Source organism: Ornithorhynchus anatinus, chromosome 7 (genome assembly GCF_004115215.2).
Source record: "Ornithorhynchus anatinus isolate Pmale09 chromosome 7, mOrnAna1.pri.v4, whole genome shotgun sequence".
Taxonomy (NCBI): Eukaryota; Metazoa; Chordata; class Mammalia; order Monotremata; family Ornithorhynchidae; genus Ornithorhynchus; species Ornithorhynchus anatinus.
In genome coordinates this window covers 71,702,090-71,716,743 of record NC_041734.1, presented here as the reverse complement: position 1 = coordinate 71,716,743, position 14,654 = coordinate 71,702,090, and the positions used below count along the sequence as shown (strand labels likewise).

The 14,654-nt window shown below is 48.7% G+C and overlaps 1 protein-coding gene across 1 annotated transcript in view; it reads right to left on the bottom strand.

Moving 5' to 3' along the window:
- PKP1 (plakophilin 1) overlaps window positions 1-14,654 on the bottom strand; it is a 73,888-nt gene that overhangs the window by 44,617 nt on the left and 14,617 nt on the right. Inside the window, exon 2 of the mRNA XM_029069429.2 lies at window positions 10,540-10,643. Within this exon, the coding sequence (XP_028925262.1) occupies window positions 10,540-10,643 (104 nt within the window). The remainder of the gene's footprint in view (window positions 1-10,539; window positions 10,644-14,654) is intronic.

Genomic DNA, 14,654 nt, shown 5'->3' with positions numbered 1-14,654 from the left:
CAGCTGCTCTTGTTGGAATGACTAACTTCTCAGTGATAGCAAAAGTAGTCACAGCATTGATCAAATGCCCACTTGGTACATGTGCTGTGCTAGGTGCCTAAAATGTCCAAATGTCTATCTGATGAGGGTGCCAAGAGGGGCCGAGCCACTGTTGTAAGGCTCCTGAATCTCTAGAGAGCTTTGGGTCTTCCTTGGGCCTGTAATCCCAGGGCCCAGTCTCCAGGTTCATCAACCTCCTCACCTCTGGGGTCCCAGTGGAGCCCTCTCCATCTACAATCACTTATCCTATCCTTACTGGATTACTGCATCAGCCTCATTTCTGACCTCCCAACCTCCTGCCTCTCTCCATTTCAGTCCATACTTCAGTCTGCTGCCTGGATTATCTTTCTACAGAAACGTTCAGGGCATGTCACCCCCCTCCTCAAAACTCTCCAGTGGTTGCCTATCAACCTCTGTATCAAACAAAAACTCCTCACTATTGACTTCAAAGATCTCCATCACCTTGCCCCTTCTTACCTCACCTCCCTTCTCTCCTTCTACATCCCAGCCTGCAAACTTTGCTCCTCTGGTCTTAACCATCTCACTGTGCCTCCATCTCACCTGTCTCGCTGCTGACCCCTGGCCCACGTCCCTACCTCTGGCCTGGAATGCCATCCCTCCTCAAATCTGCCAGACAATCACTCTTGCCCCCTTCAAAGCCCTACTGAAGGTGCACCTACTCCAAGGGGGCCTCCCAGACTAAGCCCCCTTTTCCTCAGCTCACCCCCTTTCTGCGTCACCTTGCCTCGCTCCCTTTGCTCTTCCCCCCCAGCCCCACAGCACTTATGTATATATGTATAATTCTATTTATTTTGAAGCCTGTTTACTAGTTTTGATGTCTGTCTCCCCCCTTCTAAACTGTAAACCCATTGTGGGCAGGGATTGTCTCTATTGCTGTATTGTACTTTCCAAGCACTTAGTACAGTGCTCTGCCCCCAGTAAGCGCTCAATAAATACGATTTAATGAATGAATGAATTTCCCCTCCAGGGGGAAAGGAGAGAAAACCAGGCTTGTTGGCTTCCTGACTAAAAACAAAAAATAAATTGTGGCATTTGTTAAGCACTTACTATGTGCCAGGCACTTTTCTAAGTGCTGGATGAACAAGGGAAGAAATCCACAGCTCTTGGCCCTTTGAATACTGCTCCCAGACATGCTGGACTCCAACACCTACTGCTAGAGAAATTTTTCATAAGCAATTTTTTGTAAGCTGTAGCTTGTGGGCTTGCCCGCGAGGTGAGGCATGGCAAGTCCTTGGCATCGGCTTTGCTGTAGGTCTTCCCGTTGCTTTGAAAATGGGATGTATCATCTGCTAGTATATCTCATATGAGCAAATACAATACTTTGGGCAGGATCATCCAATGGCGAGGCCAAGCCCAAGGGGCCATAATAATGATAATGATAATTTAGGTATTTGCTAGGTGCTCAGTGTGTGCCAAGCACAGTGAAAAGCACTGGGGTACAGCCAGGATAATCAGGATAGCCACAATGCCTGTCCCCCAGTGTGGGCAGGGACTGTCTCTATTGCTGAATAGTACTTTCCAAGCACTTAGTACAGTTTTGTGTACCCAGTAAGCTCTCAATATGATTGAATGAATGAATGAATGAATGCCCCACGCAGGGCTCATGGACTAAGGGCCACCCTAATACACACATCAGGGTCGGCCCCTGCCGTCTTCACCCCCCCCTTGCTGCCTCAAATACATTTCCTCTCCTACCAAGGAAGCATCTTGTGTCTTCCCAATAATTGTGATATTTCTTAAGTACTTACTATGTGCCAGGCATTGTACTAGGCACTGGAGTGGATATAAGCAAATCGGGCTGGACAAGGTCCCTGTCCCACGCGGGGCTCGTAGTTTTAATCCTCATTTTACAGATGAGGTAACTGAGGTACAGAATAATGAAGTGACTTGCCCAAAGTCACATAACAGACTTATGGTGGAGCTGGAATTAGAACCCATGACCTTCTGACTCCCAGAAGTGCCCTATCTACAAGGCTGCACTGCTTCTCTAACCAGGGAGAATGGGCTCTTTGGGAGCATCTTGCAGAGGGGGCTTGTCCTCCCAGGGCTGGAGGGAGAGGGAGTCATAGCTTGGCAGCAAAGACCCCCAGCTGGCACTCATCAGCCCCCCCATTCCTCCACTTGAGCCAAACATGGCCTTTTGGAGGAGCCCTAAGGTATGCCTTCCTCCCCGGCCCCAACCCCTTCCAGGAACGTGTTGCGGGCTTTGAGGCTGGCCAGATGCAGGCAAAGGGGAGCCGGTTTAACCCTCCCGGAAATAACATGAGACCAGTTAGATCAGGACGCTTGGGCTTCAGTTCCAGATCAGCTACTGGAAAGGTCTGGCATGCCTCTGCTGCCTCAGTTTCCCTATATGTAAAACAGGGGCATAGAGGCGTAGGCATCTCTTTGCAGTGTTGCAAGGCTTAATTAGTTGCTGTTTGTGCCTAGCCTGGAGATCTTCAGATGAAAGACACAGGGGCTGTGCTGAAGGTTATTATCTGATCTGGAGGCCAGAGGCACAGGTTTGGCATTGGGACTCCAAGGCTGCTCATGCTCTCCTCCCTTCATGCTTCCCCCCATATTTTCCCCCAACTCTACCATGCACCCCACTGCCTCCAGTGGCCTAGTCTCTGCTCTGGCAGCAATCCTGGAAAGACAACTGTGGATTAATAATCCAGCCACAATGGTTCACAGACATTATTGGCTGGACATGTCAACAGCCAGGAGACTCCTTCGAAGCCACCGCTCTAAGCAAAGCACCCTGCAAAGCCTTCAAATCCTACAATGTCTGGGGTGACAGAGCCTTTTAGAAGTCATCTTGCCCATCATGCTTCTTCCAGGCCAATCCTGAAACTGAACTAGCCCAGAGCATAAGGAGGGAGGGACAAAGAGTGAGAGGAATGTAGGGGCTAGGGGTCCTGGGAAAAGGGATTCCATAAGGTCTTTTGGGTAATCTCCACTCCAAACCTCTAGAGTTCCCAGTGATCGGCTTCTCTATTTGCTAATGACACCTTGTTTCCAGGAAAAGCACAGGGGAAAACCCAGACGCCGAGGGTCTAATCCCCATTCTGCTGACAGGGCAACCTCATTGGGAAAAGGAGCAGTGTGGCCTAATGGAAAGGGTATGGGCTTGGAAATCAGAGAACCTGGGTTCGGCGCAGTGGAAAGAGCACGGGCCCTGGAGTCAGGGCTCATGAGTTCGAATCCCAGCTCTGCCACTTGTCAGCTGTGTGACTGTGGGCAAGTCACTTAACTTCTCTGTGCCTCAGTTTCCTCATCTGTAAAATGGGGATTAAGACTGTGAGCCCCACGTGGGACAACCTGATTCCCCTGTGTTTACCCCAGTGCTTAGAACAGTGCTCTGCACATAGTAAGCACTTAACAAATACCAACACCTGCCTGCTCTGTGACCTTAGGCAAGTCACTTCACTTCTCTGGGCCTCGGGGTCCCCGGTGTAAAATGGGGATTCAATATCTGTTCTCCCTTCCCCTTAGACTGTGAGTCCCATGTGGGACAGGACTGTGTCCAATCAGATTATCTTTTAGTTTGGCCTTATGTGTAGAGCACGGGCCTGGAAACCAGAAGGACCTGGTTTCTAATCTCGGTTCCATCACCCATCTGCTGTGTGACATGGGGCAAGTCCCTTCACTTCACTGGGCCTCAGTTAACTCATCTTTGAAATGGGGATTAAGACTGTGAGCTCAATGTGGGACAGGGACTGTGTCCATTCCAATTACCACATTTCTACCCCATTGCTTAGTACACTGCCTGGCACATAGTAAGTACTTAACAAATGCCACAATTATTCTTATTCTTCTTTAAATTATTATTATTAGCCCAGCACTTAATAAAATTCTTGGCACACAGAAGTGCTTAACCAATACCCCAATCGTTAAGAGGAGGTTTGAGGGATGCTGGCCCTCCAAAAGGGCAACCAACAAGTCCGAGTCAGCACCATGGGGAGTGGTAGCCTTTACAGTGGGCTCAAGGATGCTCCCAGCTGAGCCTGGACCAAGGGCCACAACTGTGGCCTCCTCAACTCCCCGCTCCACTGCTGCAAGAGGGGAATCATTTCTCTGCCGCATTTCCTGAGCACTTAATGTAGGGCAGAGGTAAAACAAACAGAGCCTCAGACAGGGCTACATCCCAGCTGAAAACGCGGAGTCCATGGCTGAGGACAGGCCTGCATGGTGCCCTGCCAGGTAGAAGGGAGTGGCTCCCTCAGACCAAAAGCTGGGCATAGGAAGCTCAGAGGAGAAAACGGCATCAGCTCTGCAAACCTTAAGCATCCAACAGACAATTACTCTCCCCCACTTCAAAGCCTTATTGAAGGCACATTTCCTCCATGAGGGCTTCCCTGACTAAGTCCTCCTTTCCTCTTCTCCCACTCCCTTCTGTGTCTCCCTGACTTGCTCTTTATTCATCCCTCCTCCCAGCCCCACAGCACTTATGTACATATCTGTAATTTATTTATTTATATTAATGTCTGCCTCCCTATCTACACTGTAAGCTTGCTGTGGCGGGGAATTGTTATACTGTACTCTCCCAAGTGCTTAATATAGTAGTCCGCACACAGTAAGTGCTCAATAAATATGACTGACTGACTGATTGACTTTAGCACAACCATACACAGGGTGTCCAATGTGACCAGGGCTATGGGTCCCACACTGGCCTTTTCAGCCACACATGCCCTTGGAGGTAAACATCACCATCTGTGGTGTCAGGACAACACTATCTCTCTCTCCGTCTCTCTCTCTCTCTCCTTCTATATATACACATACACAAACACACACTCTCCCTCTCAGCACTTACTAAGCATTTTTAAATGGCATTTAAGAGCTTACTATATGCCAGGAACTTTATTAAGGACTGGGGTAGATTCAAGATAATTGTACTACTACTACTAATAATAATGGTATTTGCTAAGCGCTTACTATGTGCCAGGCACTGTACTAAGCACTGGGATGGATACAAGCAAATTGGGTTGGAGACAGTCCCTTCCCACGTGGGACTCACAGGCTCATTCTTCATTCTTCATTTTACAGATGAGATAACTGAGGCACAGAGTAGTGAAGTGACTTACTCAAGGACACACAACAGACATGTGGCGAAGCCAGAATTAGAACCGATGACCTTCTGTCTCCCAGGCCCATGATCTGTCCATTACACCATGCTGCTTCTCATTTGGACATGTTAGACACAGTTCTTGTCCCACACAAATCAATCAATGGTACTTATTGAGTGCTTACTATGTGCATAGCACTGAACTTAGCACTTGGGTGAGTACGCTACAACAGAATTAGCAGCCATGTTCCCTGCTCATGATAAATATTCAGTCTAGAGACTGAGGATCACAGTCTTAATCCCCGTTTTACAGATGAAGGAACGGAGGCACAGAAAACTTGTCCAGGGTAATGGCAAAGACAGGATTGGAACCTAGATCCCCTGACTCCCAGGCCTATGTGCTTTCCATTAGGCCAAGCTGTTTACCACTCTGCTTCACTTGGGAGAGTACAAGAGAGTTAGTCAAGACTACAAGCTCTTTGTGGACAGGGAACAGGTCTTTCAACTCCATTATGTTGTTTTCTCCCAAGTATTTAGTACAGTGATATACACATGGTAAGCACTCTGTAAATACTATTGATTGATCCCCATCCTCAAGGAGTTTACAGTATAGCACAGAGTGCTTATGTTGGGCAAGCACCAGGGTGGGGGAACTCAAGCCCTTGGCAAGTCCCTACCTGGATTCCTGCTGCTTTCCTTCTTCCCCCTACCCCTGGAGCTGAAATCCAAAAAAGAACCAAGTGTTGGGGATAGAGCAGGGATGGGGAGAGGCTGGAGGGGAAAGGAGGATATGGTGTCCTGATAAGGGCAAAAAAAGCAGGAAAGAAAAAGGGTAGGAGCCCCACAGGAGGGTCTGGGGAGATCCAGCCCCTCTGTTTTCTCTGGGAATCCAGAATGTCACGAACAGTGTGCTTAGGCCACAGGTGGGCAGGAGAAACCTGGATCGATTCCAGACTTACCAATAAATATGTGAATTAACTGGGCACCGCTTTGCCCAGCCACAGGCCCAAGCTTGACCTACCCTCAGCAGGATGACCAGAAAACCTTCAACCCAGAAGGCATGGAATGTTGGAGACCCAGGCTGTGGGGTTCTAGGCTTTCGCTTAGGCAGATGAGAGGGGGTCACACAGCGTGATCTGGAGTCCCCACCCCTGGATGGATTCCAAGTGGCTGACCCTCAGTCACCCCAAATCCAGAAGGGGAGATTTGCCGGGGACTTGTGGCTTTCTGTATTGGGTGGTGGTGCAATGAGTGGTTTCACAGTCTCTCCCTTACTCCAGAGGTGGCTGCAAACTTGATAATTGCTGTGTGTATCCTGGACCTAGGGGAAAAGCACTAGGAGACTTCTCAGTGAAAGAGAGATATAATGTCAGCTGCACAAGAGGTGGAGAAGTCTGGGAATGTTTATGGCTGAGGATACCTTCCTTGCGCTTGATGAGCTCATCAAGGAGGCCCTCAGAGAGGAGCGTGCTCCCTGAGGAAAGGGCAGAGTAAGGAGCAATCATCAAAAGGAACACAGTAAAGAGAAGGGGGAAGCTAGATATGGGGGAAGGGAAAGCCTTTTCAAATAAGCATGTGCCCTGGACCCCAAAGAAGTCAGGTAGTGGGACTAATCTCTCCTAGGAGTCCTTTTGGTTTGGTTTTCACAGGACTCTGTATTCACTTGGATGGAACAGAGATGAGCAAGGCGGGACGGAGTATGGCAGAACAGGGATGGGCAAGGCGGAACAGGGATGGGCAAGGCAGAACAGGGATGGGCAAGGCGGGACAAAGATGGGCAAGGTGGGACTACTTATTGCTGTGGGGAGAGAGGGAAGTTTGGAGAGGGAGCCTGGCTTAGTGGAATGAGGATAGATCTGGGAGTCGGAAGTTCTGAGTTCCAATCTGAGATCTTTCACTTGCCTGCTGTGTGTCTGTCCTTGGGCAAGCCACTTAAATTCTGTGCTTCAGTTTCCTCATCTGTAAAATGGGGATTAAATTCCTATTCTCCCTCCCTTTTACAGTATGGGTCCCATGTGAGACTTCGACCATGTCCAATCTGGTTATCTTGAACCTAATCCAGTGCTGAGTACAGTTCTTGGTATACAGTAAGCACTTCATAAACACCACAACAATAAAGAAGAAAAGGGGTGTGGCTAATGCAAAACTATCAGTTTCTGAGAAGAATGTCTTTGAACTCCAACTCTCTGGACATAAATTCCTCGTTCTCCCTCTCCTACTTGGGGAGTCCCTGGGAGCCGTGTCTGCCGGGATCCCAGAGCGCACCGGGAATGGATGGGATCCCAGTCCTGCCCCTTTCTCCTTAATGGAGAGAAAGCACTTTCTCAGTGCCAGCTGTGCCAATCATGGGAAAATCGCACAGGAACACATGATCTCATCCCCACAAGCTCCTATTACCTCCTCCCCGATTCACCTCCCCTCTGAGCCCGGACCTTGTTTTCTCCCCCTGATTATATGTCTGGCTCCGCTCTCAATTATTCCGTTTCCTCCCCCTCCTCCCCTCGGCAGCCTCCTCCCTGCCTGGGCGCCCTCTGCCCCGCCTCTTTCCCATACCCTCTCCTGAACCGAGCAGAGAGCAACGTGTCTGAGCAGGTGTCCTGGCCTGCGTCACAGCCCTCTGGCTAGGAAGGAGCGGGCCTGCTGAGTTCGGGGGGCTGAGCTCGGGGGGCCGGGCAAGGAGCTTTTGCCCAAGTGTCCGGCAGCAGGCACCCGCAGAAAACAGCGGGGGCTTCTGGACTTGGACCTTGGGGCACTGCTGGGTATGGACAGTGTAGACTAACCCCAAAATGGACTGTGTCCAACCCGATTACCTTGTATCTACTCCAGCGCTTACTGCAGTGCTCGGCACATTCATTCAATCATATTTTTTGAGCGCTTACTGTGTGCAGAGCACTGTACTAAGCATTTGAAAGTACAATTCGGCAACAGAGATAGTCCCTATCCAACAATGGGCTCACAGTCTAGAGCTGGGCACATAGTAAGCACTTAACAAATGCCACAATTATTAAAATGCCTTGGCCACTGGATGGGGTTGTAATGAAGACTCAAAAGCAGGAATGATGCTGGGCACTGCTTGCCCCCCTCAACCTCTCTGGGATCTGGCCCCCTGAGATACTACCTGTCGAAATCTATTCTCCAGTTAAAGGAAAAGCTCCTGATGGCCAGGGAGTGGACCTTGGGCTTCCATTCTATCTCCCAAGCATTTAGTATGGTGCCCTGCACTTGGCAGGTGCTCCTGAGAAGGCATGGGGCATTGTGTCAGACTGAGAGGTACTAGGATGGGGTTGAATCCCTTCCAGAGAGCATTAACAATTTCACACCCATATTTCCTCTTCCTGTATTAAATATTGTAGTGGGGCAATGTGGGGTTGTCTGTTCTTCAAGAATCTTGTTTCTGAGATATCAGAGATTCCACAGAGCCAGTAATAACAACAATAATAATTAAGTCTTACTATGAGCCAAGCACTGTGCTAGATACAAGACAATCAGATCAGAAACAGTCCCTGTCCCTCATAGGGTCTAATGGGGAGGGAGAACAGATTTTTTTAAAATCCCATTTTATAGATGAGGAAACTGGAATCCCAAAGACTGAAGTGACTTTCCCAAGGTCCTACAAGCCCTCTGACTCCCAGGCCCTCTGACTCCCAGGTTTATGCTCTTTCCACTAGGCCATGCTACTTCAACCCTTCGGCCACCTCATCCTCAGACAGATGTCATCTGTCTAGACTTAACAGGCCAGGAAGACACCCCAACATCCTAAGAGGTCATCTTATCCAGCTCCCAGCCTTTAGATGACATCCATCTAAACCATTCCAGATGTCTGGGAAGCTCTCTTCCCCTCCAGCCCAGCATCTTAATAACCCTTGCTTTAAGGGAGTTTTTTCTCTATCTCTGACCCCTTGAAAATATAAAGCATCTGGGCACTCTGTAAACCAACCCTGGAGATTCACCCAAGTTTGCTCACTGCCAGATGGTATCCCTCAGAACCAAATCAGAAAGATAGAAGAAACAAATCCATAGTCTAGTCCAGTCCCATATCCACCATGTCCCCAACATGAAGGAAACCTCCTCTCTGAGCCTCACTGGACTTTGACCAGAAGGGGAAAGAAGTCAAGCCAAAACCCTGGGGAAGATGGCCCACCATCAGCCAGCTTCTCTCCTCCCCAAACCCTGCCACTCAATGGCAGCCAACAGTCAACTGCTTTCAGGTCAATTGGAGACAGGTCTCAGGACCACAGTTGGAAAGCACCCATTCCCACTCCATGCACAATTCAAATATATATCGCCAGCTAAGCCTTCCAGTCTTCAAAGCACGCAAAAAATCCCAATCTAACAAAATGACTGTAGGGTGATGCTTTCGAGGAAGAGTGGGTGAAAGCTAGAGTTTTCCCTTTTGGTTTTAACCATTAAAAAATATGTCCCCCAAAAGAGATGCCGGGCCTGGACCTTCCCAGGAACATGGAGGTTTCCCCTCCCTGAGATGCCAAGGGACCTAATCCTGGCTCTGCCACTTGTCTTCAGTGTATCCTTGAGCAAATCACTTCACTTCTCTGTGCCTCAGTTCCCTCATCTGTAAAATGGAGATTGAGACTGTGAGCCCCATGTGGGACAGGGACTGTGTCCAACCTGATTTGCCTGTATCCACCCCAGCGCTTAGTACAGTGCCTGGCACACAGTAAGCACTTAACAAATGCCACAATTATTATTATAATTATTGCCTTCCAGACTGACTCTAAAATTCTTCCCAAGAAACAATGAGAATTGAGAGCTGGAGTTGGGGTGGGGTTTGAGGTTTGGAAGCTCCTTTTCTTCTGTTCAGCTACACAGTAAGCTCCTTGAGGGCAGGCGTCTTATCTTCTACCTCTATTGCACTCTTCCAAGAGCTTTGTTTGTGTAGTGCTCTGCACAAAGTAGTTGCTCAATAAATGCTACTGATTGATGGATTCTATCAACCATGCTGGCTACCTCCTAACTGGCTCCAAAGACTCCTTACTTGCTCAGATGCAGGAGAATTTCTGAGACCTGCGCAGAGCTAGGTTTGGCCCTCACTGGCCACTGGAATCAGAATCCAAGCGAGCCCAGCCTCATCCTAGACAAGTCATTGCCCAGATCAATCTGCTGAAGAGCCATATATGCAGAAGTCCCTTTCTGGGGTCAGGCCTACATTCCTGTGCCAGTTCACTGGTCTTCTGGTCATTCAGTGTCATGAGTCCAGCCCAGGGATAAGGGAAACCATTGGGCTGGACTAGGAAATGAAGATCAACCAGTCCCAATCACTATAGGCCTGATCCCTGGGTATCTCGACCTTGGACTTGGAAAGTGGGGGGTTGGTGTGCACATTTCTCTCCTTTCCCCTCGCTCCCCAGAGCCCGGGTTGGAATGAACCACAGAGTCCTCTTTTTACCCTTCCCTCCACAGAACAAGTTCCTTACCGGATACCCCCAGGCACCATTTCCAGCCTGGAATTTGGAGTAATAGCTGCTCCGGCTAGTGGTCCCATAGTTGTAGTTGTCAGCCAATCCATCATACATGGAACCTGAAAGCGAAAAGACAAGATTATTGGCAGGGTTAATCATGTCCCCATTTCCTCGCTAATCCCCCAGGAACTTCCCGAATGATCTGAGTAAATATAACTGAGTTACCTTGGATTGGAGAGGGGCTCCTAGAACATAAGCAATTCCAATAGGTTCAGGCCAGTTCTTTCATCAATCCATCTTATTTATTGAGAGCTTACTGTGTGCAGAGCACTATACTAAGGGCTTGGGAGACTACAATACAACATAGTTGGTAGATGTATTCCTTGCCCACCATGAGTTTACAGTCCCCATCCCAGTGCTCTCTCCCCAAGACAGCACCAACAGATGCTTGGAGAATCAAGATGATCCTATCCCCACGGTTAGATCTGTACCATCAAGCATACCTAACTTTCTCTCTAAATCACCCATCATGACCCTATCATCTACACATCTACTTTACTCAAGTCTTCTAACTGTTCCCTCTGCATCCCTCACATTCCCCTCTAATAATCTGTTATGGACTCATCCAAGAATTGATCCACGCCACAACTTCCCATGGTAACTAATTCCATATCACCAGGAGCAGCATTTCTTGAACCCCTGTTTTGTTTCGTTTTGTTTTTCAAATGGTATCTGTTTAGCTCCTAACTGTTGTATCTACATTGGAATAGATAAAAGCTAATCAGGTTAGATGCAGCCCTTGTCTTACACAGGACTCACAGTCTTAATCCCCATATTATAGATGAGGGAATGGAGGCACAGAGAACTTAAATGACTTGCCCAAGGACACACAGCAGACAAGTGGCATAGCCGGAATTAGGACCCAGGTCCTTTGACTTCCAGGACCATGATCTTTCTACTAGGCCACACTGCTTCCCCTGTTATTCTGTGGGGTTCACACAATGGAGTAAAAGACAGTAGCTTTAAGGAGAAGTCTTTCCTTGTATTTCTTTTGACCTCATAACCTTCAGGGTCCTGGTGGCCTGAGATTTGGGGAAAAGCTGCTCTGCTCCACATTTGCCCTGTCCAACCAAACATCAAGCATGGCCCCCTTTGGCCTTTTTTAATGATATTTAAGTACTTACTATATGTCAAGTGCTTTACTAAGCACTGGGGTAGATATCAGATAATCAGGTTGGACATATTCCATGTCCCACATAAGGCTCACAGTCTTAATCCCCACTTTCAGGTGAGATAACTGAGGCCCAGAGAAATTAAGTGACTTGCTTCAAGTCACACAGCAAACAAGTGGTGGAACCAGAATTAGAACCTGGTCCTCTGACTCCCAGGCCCCTGATCTTTCTACTAGGTCACTCTGCTTCTCCTAAGCTTTCATCTTCCAGGCTGAAAAGTTCAAACCCTCTTTCCAACAAGATGGGTTGCTTCAGAATCAGATCCCTTCCTCCAGACTGTAAACTCCATGTAAGCAGGGAGCATGTCTACCAACTCTGTCATATTGTACTCTCCCACATGCTTAGTACAGTTCTCTGCACACAATAAGGCTCAAATTTGATTGATAGATTGATCCCTTCCCAGTTGGTCAGTGGGCCAATGAGTAAGGGACAGGACAAGGTAAAGGCCAAATTCAATCTGTCCTCCTGTAGACTCAGCAGGCTGTTCAGAAGAAGAGTCTTTTTCAGGGAATGGAACCATCTGGGGAAACACCTAATATCCTTCAGCAGGGAAGTTTTAAACCAGGTACAATTGGAGGAAAGAACAGCTTTGAGAGGGAAGGGGGAGAAGGAGAGCAGAGTGGAAGCAGTGTGGTCTAATGGAATGTGCACATGTCTGGGACTTAGATGATGTGGGTTCTAATCCCTGCTCCATCACTGTCTGCTGCATGATCTTGGGCAAGTCATTTCACTTCTTTGTGCCAGAGTTACTTCATCTGTAAAATGGGGATTAAGACTATGATCCCCATGTGGGACATGAACAGTGTTCAATCTGATTAGCTTGTATCTACCCCAACACTTAGCACAGTCACGGCACATAGAAAGTGCTTAACAAAAACCATTAAAAAAAGAGAGATAGAGAGAAATTGCTGGAGTTTAAGGAATAGAGGATCCAACTCTGGGATAATAAGGGTTGAAAATACTACTCCAACTAGTCCAGCTGAACCCAATCCATAGGGATCTCAGTTTCCCTTTCTGTATAATAGGCCTACCCACTGCTCCACCCACCCAACAGCTTCCCTTTGTGGCCTCAAGACCCACTGAGGGAGATTTGATCCTCCCTCCCTCACCTCATCCTACTTGTTTCCTTCATCTATCTTTCCCTGGGCTCAATGTCTCAGCCTACTTGTTTCCCTCTTATCTCCAGTTCCCTTGGCCTCACTGCCTCCCTCTACTTCCAATCCAACTAGTCCTAGCTTGAAGACCCTGGAGGCTTGGGAAGTTGCAGGAGATGGAACTGGAAACAGGTCAATTCATGGGATATAGATTGTGTGTGGGCCACTGTACTAAGTGCTTACATAGGTCTGGCAGAACTGCTGCTTACCTCCAGAGAGGGACATGGTAAAAGGAGAAAAAGAGTGAGAACGAGCTGTCTCTAAGCAGGTGGAGAGGAGAGAGAGGAACTCTGATGGACTCCAGTGAAACTGTCCAGTGACAGAGCAGAACATGAGGAGATGGCTTTGACTGCACAGGTGTGACATCGTACCACTCAGGGTAACCCCAAGGAGCCCCCATTCAGGAGTCCTAGGTGACAGCTGGAGTCCCTCTGGCCTGGGAGCTGAGCCTGGGCCCATTCCTCTCCAGATGGACCAACCAACTCCCTCCCCACCACCCCACTGGATCACAAGATCTGCACTTCTGGATCTCCCAGTAGGAGTTCAGGGCTCTCCAGGGACATCACAGTCCTTCCCACTGAGAGGCTGCTGCAGGACAGGGGTCTCAGGGCTGCCCGCCCCCCACCAGCGGAAGCCTGTCCCCTTGGTCCAAGGGCTGCTTGAGCCAATGCCTGACAAGCCCAGCAGGGAGCCCTGGGACCTGATTTTCACCTCTACTTCCGACTCATTCACTGATCAGGGATAAGACCTTCGGACTAGCTTGGTTTTCCTGCCTGCTGGATGTGGGAGCCACGGAGCCAGCCAAAGCTGCATGGGAAAACTCCCCACTTGGCTCTGAGGGTAGATGCAGTGTTGGTGGAGGCCAGCTCAGGCAGGACTTGAGTTCCCTCCCTTCAGTCCAGCACAGGTATTTCTTGAACACTCAACATGTGTACAGCACTGTACTAAACACTGGAGACGAAATGTTCAGCAAAGACCAAACAAGACATGGTTGGTCCCTGGCCATCATGGGCAAGCGGGAAGGCTGGGGCATGAGTAGGAACTGAATACATAAAGGGACCAAATAATAATTGTGGTATTTGTTAAGCATTTACTATGTTCCAGGCACTGTTCTAAGCGCTGGGGTAAAAACAAGCTAATTGGTTTGGATACATTCCCTGTCCCAAATGGTACTCACAGTCTTAATTTCTGTTTTACAGATGAGGGAACTGAGGCACAGAGAAGTTAAAGTGACTTGAGCAAGGTCACATAGGAGGCAGGGTTAGAACCCATGTCCTTCTGACTACCAAGCCCTTGCTCTATCCACTACTGAACAAAGACCCGATAGACACAATAAAAACGCAAGAACTATGGAATAATAGATCTGGGATCTAGATGTTTTCACTGGGATGACATCTGGAATATCAACTTTGACCTGAGTGAGCTAAGGACTGGGAGTCAGAAGCCCTGGCTTCCAAACGAAGCTCCACCCCCAAGTTAGTGTCCTCTGGCTTTCTACTGGGTTGAGCTGGGGACAATGCTCGGACCCACCTCAAAGAACTCTGGGAGAATTAATTGCTGTTTGCCCAGTGCTTGGAGAGCCATAAATGAAGGGCTCTAAAGAAGGGCAGAGTATCATTATTGGCAGAGGGTTTGAATCATAGAAAGCAGGACTAGAATTTCATGAAGTCACCACCCTCCCTTCCTCCTCCCTCCTCCAGGAGAGCAGGCAGTGGGGAGGTCCAGAGGGCAATAGGAAGGCCCA